This window comes from Myodes glareolus, chromosome 19 (assembly GCF_982192425.1).
Source record: "Myodes glareolus chromosome 19, mMyoGla1.1, whole genome shotgun sequence".
In the NCBI taxonomy this organism is placed as follows: Eukaryota; Metazoa; Chordata; class Mammalia; order Rodentia; family Cricetidae; genus Myodes; species Myodes glareolus.
Genome location: NC_142044.1, coordinates 2,846,655 through 2,857,725, shown reverse-complemented (window position 1 = coordinate 2,857,725; position 11,071 = coordinate 2,846,655). Strand labels below are relative to the sequence as shown.

Sequence of the window (11,071 nt, the reverse complement as noted above, 5' to 3'; positions counted from 1 at the left end):
CAGCCTGGTCTACAGAGTGAGTTCCCTGGCAGCCATTACAGATACAGAGAAACACACACACACACACACACACACACACACACACACAAGGAATGAATAAATAATTACATTCACACCTAGAAAACCTGAGTAGTGATTTTTGCTAATTCAGGGCTCAAGTACTGACTTTGAAAGAATTGCCTCTACCCTAAGAGTTGGCTCGGAGCCTAATGGACGGCTCATTCTTCTTCAAGGCATTAGGTAAAGGCCACTTTAGCCGTAAGATGTTGGACTTGATTTGATGTGGCAAGCCCTACTTTCTTGGAAGTAACTTATGCCTCTGGAGTTATTGTAAGACCTCGGCATGGGAATTACAGCAGCTACTCTTATCTCTATGAACATCACAATTAATCACTTAATGTGCAGGGTCCTCACAGAGCATTGGCCTAGGGTGCTGGTTTTGCTTTTCAAATGTTACTTTTTCTTGCTCTCACATAAAAGAGATTATATCATTTAAAAGTTACTCAAGATTTATTCTTAGATTCGCAGCTTTGTTTAAGAGCCTTTCCAGAGACAAAATGGTATTTCCTTTCTCTAAAAGACAGAGAAAGGCTCGGGGGAGTTTCCCTTGAAGAACTGAATACTTGGAATACTTGCATGAAACAGCAGAGTGCGGCTGACCAACTGGGGCAGCGCAAAAAGAAAGCATGAATTCCTTATTTAAAAAGACCTAATGGAGTCTTTAGTAATGCAATCAATGGGTTAGGGAAACATTAAGAATAAAGTCACTTTCAAGTATACCCGGTGAGTGTTTTAAAGGACTTCTGTTGGTGGTGAAGGGAAGCTGTGGAGAGAAATCTGCGCTGTGCTCACTGCACTAAGTCTGCAAACAATAAGGTGGTGGGGCTTGGGGGTTGTGCGGTGTATCTAAAGGGTGGAGAGTCCACGATTACGGCAAGTTAGAGTTAATTTGGCACATTTGTAGAGAATGGTGATCTGAGATATAGTTTTTTTTTGTTTTTTTTAATACAGATGACAATTTTTGGGGTTCTGTTTAAGTTTTGGCCACAGTTTTGTGAGTTTAGGAAGAATTTAACAGATGAAAAAATTATGAGTGTTTTAGAGAGAAGACAAGAACATAAACAGAAAAAGAAAATGTCAGAGTCAGATGAAGACAAGATGGGAAAGGTAAGCCTGAATCCATTCTGGATAGAATCGCACTTCTAAAGGATAAGGTGATGCGGCCCAGAGTGGAATGTGGACTGGGGAAATGCACAGAGAAGTTATAGCCACAGGCATTAGTGACTTCAAACCTTTGCCCTCGTTCACAGCTCTCGGACTGTTCTTGAGTTTCCCAAAATTGATGTCAGGTGTGTTCTCTTTTTCACACCTAGACAACGTCAACAGCTTCCATCCCCTAGAGTGAAGTTACGTGTGTGTGTGTGTGTGTGTGTGTGTGTGTGTGTGTGTGTGTGAGAGAGAGAGAGAGAGAGAGAGAGAGAGAGAGAAGGGGGCACATGTGTGTGATGTACACACATGTGGGGGTGCCTATGTATGTACATGTAGATACTTTGCGTCCTCCTCCGTGATCTATGATCTGTTACTATGAGGCAGGGTCCTCAGTGAACCTGGAAGTAGCCTGGCCCAGTGATCCTCTGGTCTCCATGCCTACAGCTCTGGGGTCTCAGGGGACCCAACCACACCCAACTGTTCTGCCACAGTGTGCACATGGAAGTCAGAGGATGACTTGTGGGGTCAGGGTCTCTCCTTCCACCATATGAGTCCCAAAGGTGATCCGGCTTGGCAGCCAGGGCCTTCGCTCTTTGAAGCCCACTTCTTCCATTTTCCCAAGAGTTCAGGGAGCTCAAAGTCAAGTTACCAGGCTGGTGTGGCAAGTATCTTCACCCGCTAAGCCGTCTCTCCAAGTCCCGCTTCATTTAAATACCCCTATTATATATGGTCACCACTTACTAGTAACTGTAAACTTCACCCTTGTATTTATTTTAATATGGAAATGTAGGAGGACCAATATAGCAGTAGCAGATATATGTTTCAAATTCTTACTGTCATTGAAGGTAGATGAACGAATACTAGAAAATTGAGTATAGGTAATCTATGACTTTTTGTGATGTGAAAATGTATACTGAAAATAATCTGTTACTTTGCAAGAGATAAAACTTCTCTGTGGGCATGACTCCCCTCAAATGTCAGTTTCTCTATCAGCTAATGGTAATAGTATTTATCTTACATGACTTGAGGGAAACTGATTGACATGGTATATATGAGAGACCATTCTTGTGTAGTTTTCAAATATTATTTACTCATTTGAGACCATACAGCATAGTAGGTAAGGAGCCTTAGGTAAGACTTCCTGGCTTTGAATCCCAGCCCTATGGTTAGTTCCAGTCTCTTTAATTCTGTTTTCTTTTTATTATTATTTAAAATTTTCATGGGTATGTTTGTGTATATATGCCTCATGTGTTCAGGTCCCTGTGAAACCTAGAAGGGTTGGGAATTCCTGCAGCTGGAGTTACAGCTCTGAACCACCCACCATGGGTGCTGGGAACTGAACTTGGGTCTTCCAGAGAGCATCAAGTGGCATCCCCCCAGCCCTAGTTTTGCCCTAGTTTGGTCCCTAGTGCCATGTGAATAAGCTGGGCATGGTGGCATGGACTGATGATCCAGCGCTGGGCAACAGAGACAGGAGGAGCCCCAGACTCGCTGGTCAGCAACCTAGCAGGAAAGACCCTGTCAGAAACACTGTGTTGAGAAGCAACACCTAAGGCTGCTCTCTGGCTCCATGGTCAGGTGTATCTGTACATTTATGAGCACGCACACACACACACACACACACATACACACACTTGTTTGACATATATTGTTTAAGATGTTCATTCTTTCTACATGTTTCTAGGAAATTGTTATACGTGGCAGAATCATCCTAAAAGTGAGCACAGGTGTATGTATACTGACTGATTTCTAACACACAGAGTTGGAAGTGACCCTAGTTTCTATATGGAAGGATGAAGGGAGGCATCAGGCACACTCTGTTCATCTGCTGATGATAACGGCACAGTTAGGCTGTCACCACCCAGCAGATACCTGAGGGCATGAGACCATTCAGTCAGTACAGCGTATGCTCAGTGTCTGTTCTGTCCCTCATCATCTGGAACATTTCCCCATAAGTACATGAGAAAAGGAACACATAGACTTTGATTCCATGTTTGTGGGGGTTACAGTTTTTTATGTCCATGCATGGCCTCTAGTGGAAAATCTGGTTGTATGTTCACGAGAACTATAGTCTTTATTTGATGCTTGGATTTTTATATTCTACCTCATTGTCTCACTTCTCTTTAAATGTTTTTAAATGAATATGGCCAATTTAGAGGTCAAAGTAACTGGCATGAAGCTCCAAGTGTAGACTCACTATGAACTGATTTCTTACACAATATTATAACTTCCCACAATCTTGTTCTCTGTTTTCCCTTACAGGCTGGACTCAAGCAGTATTCAAGCACTACAGGCTCCCTAAACAAAGCGCCTTTAGCCAGCGAGTCCCTGCTGGGCCTGCAAGCCTATGGCCGGCAGGTAAGATGCCAGGGCCCGCTTCCCCTCTAGAGCAATGGGCGCACAGTGACTTGGTCACTCGGCAGCAGGAGGTTGTGTACGAGATGCGCTAAAAGAACTCCAGAAATAACATCTGGCCAGTGTGTGGTATAGGTGTGAAAATAGGTTACAATGGTAATCCTCAGAGAACATATAGATTACCCCATCATAACAAAGGAAAATCACGTTTTACAGGTTTGGAAGTTTTCCCCCCAGAGCATGCTGGGAATGGCAGTTCAGGGCCTTGTGCACACAAAACATATAGCCCCCCACTGAGCTCTTCCTCAGCTAGTGTTGGTTTACCTTGAAGACAGCGAATTGACTCTTTCTGGAGAAAGGAATAAGAATACAACAACCTCCGTAGATTAGTGTACTGAGTTCAGAGATGGCGCAGAATCTAAGTGCTTAGTCTCAGTTTCTTAATTCTTTGTATTACATGCTCACCACCCAATACATTTGTATTTTTATGTTTACAACTAACACGCCTTCATATCAATTCTCTGAAACATGAGTTTAATTTACAGCCATTTTTAGTGACTTGTATTTAAAAATGCTTGGACCTTAGGACAATACTAACTCATAAAACAGTCTTTTCTCCACTTAGAAGTGCCACATAAATTGCTACCCAACTGAGGTTACTAATAGGCTCTAACACTCTCATGAAAGAAGAGAAATGGTTGATTTTGTAGACACGTGTACTGACAGGTCTATCTGAAATGGATGAGACTCAGGTACGCACATGAGGACATGATCGGCTTGACCTGTTGGGAGCACATCACAAGCTTCAGCGAGGGATGCAGACACAAAGGTTTCGTCCTGAGCTCTGTCCGCATCAATATTACTCTGCTGCCTGAAACGAGACATAGAATCCCCTCTGATCAAAGAGAGAAGGGTGATGGTGAGGATAAATGATGATGTCACTGATAATAATCATGTCCTGTGAGTGCCTTAAGATGTCAGAGGCACTGTGTGTACACATTTACTTTTGACTTTTGCTTTCTGTAGGGAACTGAATAGCTGGATGTCAGAGGCACCTTAAAAATATACATATTTACTATTGATTTTTGCTTTTTAAAGCGTGCACGTTGTCACTCTAGAAATTAGGGAAAAATAATCAATTAATGTTATTCAGTAATCAATCTAAATTCAAAATTATTACCCCAAAAATAATCTCGGATGTTTTATAAGCATCTAAGTTTGTAATCAATATAAAGATAGCTGAGCCGCTGTTGCTGAGCCCGTAAGTGTTTCAAGGAACCACTTGTTTGTCCCGGCTGCTCAGCCCCAAAATAATCGCACAGGAACTGTATTAATCAAATCACTGCTTGGCCCATTAGCTCTAGTTTCTTATTGGCTAACTCTTACATATTAATTTAACCCATCTCCATTAATCTGTGTATTGCCATGTGGCAGTGGCTTACCGGCAAATTTTGGCATATCTGACTCTGGCGGCAGCTCCATGGTGTCTAACTCTGCCTTCTTCCTCTCAGCATTCAGTTTAGTTTTCCCTGCCTACCTAAGTTCTGCCCTGCTATAGGTCCAAAGCAGTTTCTTTATTCATTAATGATAATCACAGCACACAGAGGGAAACCCACATCACATAAGCTCTTGTCCCATTGTTCACTGAGCAGCAGTGATAGCTGAGCCGCGGTTGCTGTGCCCATAAGCACTGTGCCATTGTTCACTGGGCAACAGTATGGTTGTCTGAACATTCTTCCTCACTCAGTGAGAGAATTTACAGATTCAGGTCAAGGCTACAGAAAGAAGTAGCTTTGTTATGGAATAAACATTATGAAAGGAGAATAAACTAGGTAGATAGAGATCTGTGGTACACAGTTTAAAAAATTAAAATGTATAAGTGGGGAAATCTGTATTATCATTTGAGATATATGATAGAAATATCTCAAATATATTCTTCTTTTTGTTTCAATTTGCTTTGTTTTTTAAACAGAGTATCACTGTATAGTCCAGGCTGACCTGGGCTTTACTAGGTACCTCAGGCTAGCCTCAGAGATGTGCTAATCTCAGACTCATTCATACTGGAAATCCAGGCATGAGCTACCGCAATTGGTGAGGATGTACTTTTCTTGGTGCATGTTATATGTCAATAAGAAGTGTAAACAAAGGAATAATGAGATTTATTTTATCTCTAGTCAGCTCCTGAGGGAAATCTGGCAAAGTTTTGATAATTAAGTTTGAAAATTATTTTTTTCAGCCAACCTGGTGCTATTCAAAGTACATAGAAGCCTTGGAACAAGAGCGGATTCTTCTGAAAATTCAAGAAGAAATGGAAAAGAAAATGTTCACAGGTAATTTTTGCCTCTCGTGCACAGAGCTGCTCTGTTGCCGCCTAGCACAGACTAATTTTAGGAGTTTGCACCAGCCACTTCACTGTCTGTCCCTCTCTTATCTTTGTGCAGGTAAGCATCTTTCACAAACTTGCTTAAGCTTCCCACAGGTCCCGCTATGTCTTTGAAGAAGAACTTGTCTCTCCTCAGCTCCTGTTCTCTTTCTGCTTTCCTAACCTTCCAGAACCAGAGGCACTGCCTCTCCCCCGCCACCAGCTCCTCGCCCTCCAGTTAGGAGAATGCTCAGTCTCTCTGTGTCTCTAGGGTTTCTCCTCCGCTGAGAGGAGCTGTCACAACCCATACCCAACACATCTGTTTTCCAGGGTAGCAACATTCAAGCTGCCATTCGCATTCTGCTCCTGAGAGGTGCAAGGTGAGCCGGTGTGTGAGACTCCCTTTTACTGCATACCCTCCCACACAGGCAAATCTGCACGGACCCGAAGTACAGCCCCCTCAGACACACCACTTGCACACTCACTACCAAGTCAAAGAGTAGGACATCTAGTCTTCTGATTTATGGTACAATCTCCCAAGAAGAGATTCCTCCAGGGAAGGTTTGCTTCTGTTTACTACAAGCCAATCCTCTTCCACCAAGAACCCGGGAGGGGAAGTGGGCCCTAGCTCCGGCTTCCTAAGCTTTTCTAAGCTGGGAGTATGTGAAAGACTAAACACCAAGCCCGAGATCCTCTCCATTCAGATACTGATGAACCTGTAGGGTTTTACTGGATTCTATTAACAAGCCCTTTCCAGAGTGGTCTAGCCACAGAATGTGGCGTGCGTGTAAACAGCCAGGCCAGATACACAAAGCAGCCTGTGAAGGCGCCTCTCTTACCCTCTGTCTTACCTGGTTTCACAGTCTCCCATTTTCCGGGGCCTGGGGAAGAGGGGTGTACCTGATATTCTCAGGTTGCCGATCTTGTTTTCTTTCTAGTTGGCCTCCACACTGCTCCTTCCCAGTCCCCCACCTCTAGGTTAAGTTAATAATGCCTGGAACATTAAGGGCACCACGTGTGCTTATTTTCAGTAGAGAGCACTTTTCAATTTTTATCGTTATTGTTTGGCTTTATTTTTCATATATATCTTTGTTTCATGCTTTTTTTTTCTTTTGCAGGGTTTCTTTAAGCCAACTTTAACTAACACTGAATATCCAAGAAGCTGAATGTCCAAGCTTTTGAATAGTCTGCATGACTAGAATACTATCTACTACCTAGACTAGAAGAATTAAAATTGTTTGCCGATCACAGTCCCTAAGGAAAAAGCAGCATTATTCCCCTTGTGCAATCTTTCAACAAATGTTCCTTGCAGGCTACTCTAGTTAGCAGATCTGCTCACTGGTGACTAGGGTGTGAGTGACTATACCTGGTATAACTAACCCAGGCAATAGAAGAGCCTTCCCCCTGCGTTCCCAGCTGGGAGGAGACTGCTGAAGCAACGGTTTCTCCAGCGCAGTGTGCACACGACTGTGACGTAGGCTAGCATCTCCAGCTCCAGGGGCCGCTCCCTGCAAACCTTCCAGTCACTCATGGGAGACACCACTGTTCATCTAAACATTTAATACAGCGATGTGCAGCTTAGTGTGAACCGTCTACGTGACAGTGGCACAGCCTATAGCCACCCAACAGCGTCCCTCGCCCCGCAAGCATGAGCAGGGGGACTGTCTGGATTGCCGATTGGGTGGATGGCTCGCCTTTCCTGTGGGTTAGGCCTGGAGCTGAACCAGGCAGAGGCTGGGGGAGCCAGTGGGTGGGAAGATGGATCCAGTCGCTTCTATTGGTTCTGCATTGTGGATGTGATGTGATTAGCACCTGAGTTCCTGCCTAGACTTCCCCCTACATGAAGGGGTAACCTGAGATTGTAAGCCAAACCCTTTCATCTCTAAGTCAGTTTCTTGCATTTAATATAGTGATACTATATTATAGACAGCTTTAACGGTCTTTAAATCTGACTTGAGTGTATACAGATGACTAAATAAATCCTAATAGTGCTATCTTTGGGCATTTGATGATCTATTCTTCGTGATTTTAATGAGTTTTCACATTTGTGAGCCACAGGTGATGCCAACCTATGCATGGGAACTTGCGGTGTACCTGTCTCCTCTCAGCAGCCTAGGGGAGCGCCTTCCCATGAACTGTCTCCCCAAGTACTGTGGCCCAGACCCCAGCAAAGCCTCATTTGATTGCTCTGGTACCTACTTGTCGTCTTTGTCCTGGGCCGAATGGCTGAACCGGTACTGAGAGCAGGCATCTCCCAGCGCTGCCCATCACCCAGAAGCAGCTGTGGGAGAGTGGCTGGGAGAGTGGCTGGGAGAGGAGCCACAATGCTAAGAGGTGAGGGTTCCGTCACTCCAAGCCCAGAGCTTTAGCACTGAGAAACAAGGGTCCCAACGTTATAAGCTCAGAGCTATGGCTAACTCCTGTGTGCTGACTCACTGGTACAGACAGTCGGGAGCTGTCAGGCTGGGTGCAGTCCGGACAGGGGACTGCCTGCTGCCACCAAGGGAATCACATTTTGCCCGTTTAGGATTCCCATCTGAACAGCAAAAGACTTCTCAGCCGTTTGGGGTTGGGTCACATAGAACTAACATACTCGGCAGTACATGATACAATTAAGTGGGGTCTTCTTGTTTTTATCCCATCATGACAGACTGCTGTTTCTTAGCACCTCCCTACATTCCTCTTAGCCATGGAATTCCCATAACTGCGTAATAGATTTCACCGTCACGTCTCAGTCTACTTCATGGGTAGATGTTACAGAGCAAACACCACTGCCATCATCAGATAAGCTTGTCTGCTTGCAGCAGCTGGGCTTGTGGACTGTGGACATTACTTCATAGAGCAGGTGGAAAAGATCATTGGACACTCAACGGAGTTTCCAGTAACTTCTCTCAGCCATTTGTATACAATTCTGCCCTAATTGCAAATGGTCTCCAGAGCATACACTGAAGGAGACCAACAGAAGGGCCCATCAGTGCGGCCATCATCCATGTGGAGCACGAGCCTTGCTTCTTTTCCCTATGTTTTTTATGTCTTTCCTTTTATTGAAAATAGATTGTTTTCTTATACAATATATCATGATTATATTCCCCCCCTCCCAGTTCTTGGTTATTCATGCAGTGTCGGGTATGGGTTCCTTCTTGTGGAGTGGGCCTTAAGTCAAATCAGGTGTTGGTTGGCTATTCCCACAAGTTCTAGGCCACCACTGAGCCCAAGCCTTCTAAGACCCGCTGCTTTAGGGTCGGCCATGACGCTTCCGCCAATAACTCCTCATCCATGATCTATAAGCACGCCTAACACATTCATTTCCGAGGGTGAACTCTGGTTTGTCATAGGAACCTAAGGAGGAGGGTGGACTGCTATTTAGGTACCCCAGGGAAGGGGTTTTGTGGCAATAGATATGGCTATCTGACCCACTTCAAGCCCAGAGGAATGTGCACAGAAGTGTGTGGTACCCATCCAAGTCTTCCTGCAAGTCAACGAACAGTTGTGTTTGTTGGTGAACTTCCACACATGAATGGAACCTCTGTGGAATTAGAGTTCCCTCACTCTGGACAATTATGTGGGAGAAAACCAAATCACCATCTTCTTGAATCACTTTCTTCTCATGACTTTGTTACAGCAGCCGATCTAGGCCTTAATTAACACCAAGTTACTACTAGGTGTATGGTAACAAAAACCCCAAAATGCAAGGTCGGTGTATGTCAGGCAAATTTTGGAAGAAATAGTTGGTGAAACTGGTGCCTCAGACGGCTTCAAGGGCAGATCCTGTTCACACTGTGTCCAGAGCTCTAAAAGAGGCTGAAAGGTGTTGATGTTTGTGCACTTGGTGATTGTGCTTTTTAGTAAAAAATTGTGAGAAGGCCTTGGGCAGAAGCTAATCCACTCCCTAGTAGTGCCTGTGAGAAGAGAAGGCCTTGGACAGAATCTAATCCACTCCCCAGTGGATGTGAAGGAAGTACGGCGCAGCCAGGAGGCACATTCTCTGGCTATGTCTTACAACTAAACTTAGTGTAAAGTCTGATGGTTTGTACCCTTCAAGTTCAGAAAGTCAACTATGCAGAATGCCCTCCCCCCTTTCAAAACTGTCTGAGTCTTTTTATTTAGGCGATGGTAGCCTCCTAACCAAGGCCCAAGCAAAAATGAGGCAGGAGTTAGGGAAGGGCTTACGGCCAATCACCAGGTAGCGCAAACACGTGTCTACACCCATGATTGAATGAGTAACACATGACTATGTGCTGGGACATTGACTAGTGTAGAAGGCCGCAACCACATTCTCCATCACAAGATGGCGCTGACATCCGGCTTCACCGCCAGGTGAACGCACACGTGTTGGTATCTTTCCACTTCTGTGTCCCCGCCTACTCCCGAGGCATCACCTGGGACTGGGAGCAGCGGACCAATCCAAGAGTGACACGTCCGAAGCAGGGTCTGTTTCCTATATAAGGGATGGGTTCCATCATATCTGGGTCTCCGCCATGTTGGCTGATGCCCGCTCTCCCAAGGGGCATTAAAGCTTTACTGCAGAAGTATCCTATGTGTCTCGCGTGGTTCTTGCAGGCGAGACGGTAGCGCGGGGCAGACGAGGGCATGGAAACTCCTTGTTGGCTTACCCAACGATGTCCTCAACGTGACCAATCTCAATAAAGACCATTTCAGTCTCTGATTCCTGCCATAAGAACCCATAGACGAGGGCTGAGAAATGGCTCAGCGGTAAAGGTTAATGCACAACCAAAAGGACCAGACCCATAAAGACCCCCGTAGGGCAACACCACAGCATTGCTCCCTTAGGACCCCTCCTGTTTGGGGGAATTCTTTCACACTTTTCCTCAATCTACGTTCATTCAGAACAAATTTCAAGCCCTGGGCTCGGGACAGCTCTGGCGACCCTCAGACACACTGGCCTTGACAGAAAAAGCCTACCAAGAGCCCAGAAAGGCCACTCGACTCTCACAACACCCACCTCAAGGTTACTACCATTTTCATTCTAACTAGTCATTTTTAAAGACCTTACAATAGATGCAATTAAACAAGGAAGCAGCACTGAGCACAGAAACGTGTGGCTGAGGGCTGACTGCTTAAACACTATAATCAGAAGAGATTTTGACTTGGAACTGATACTGACTGGGTTGGAAGCTAAAGTTT

At 44.9% G+C, this 11,071-nt stretch overlaps 1 protein-coding gene across 7 annotated transcripts in view; it reads left to right on the top strand.

Moving 5' to 3' along the window:
* Window positions 1-7,935, top strand: part of Rgs22 (regulator of G protein signaling 22) — a 98,771-nt gene extending 90,836 nt beyond the window's left edge. For 3 of the 7 annotated variants that reach the window (XM_048457326.3, XM_048457327.3, XM_048457324.3), the window contains 6 exons: window positions 1,012-1,167; window positions 3,472-3,567; window positions 4,291-4,483; window positions 5,801-5,894; window positions 6,257-6,306; window positions 7,045-7,935. In XM_048457326.3, coding sequence (XP_048313283.3) covers window positions 1,012-1,167; window positions 3,472-3,567; window positions 4,291-4,483; window positions 5,801-5,894; window positions 6,257-6,296 — 579 coding nt within the window. In that variant the 3' untranslated portion in view covers window positions 6,297-6,306; window positions 7,045-7,935. The remainder of the gene's footprint in view (window positions 1-1,011; window positions 1,168-3,471; window positions 3,568-4,290; window positions 4,484-5,800; window positions 5,895-6,256; window positions 6,307-7,044) is intronic. The other 4 variants (XM_048457329.3, XM_048457325.3, XM_048457328.3 and 1 more) reach the window with 4 other exon arrangements.
* The last annotated feature ends 3,136 nt before the right edge of the window (window positions 7,936-11,071 follow it).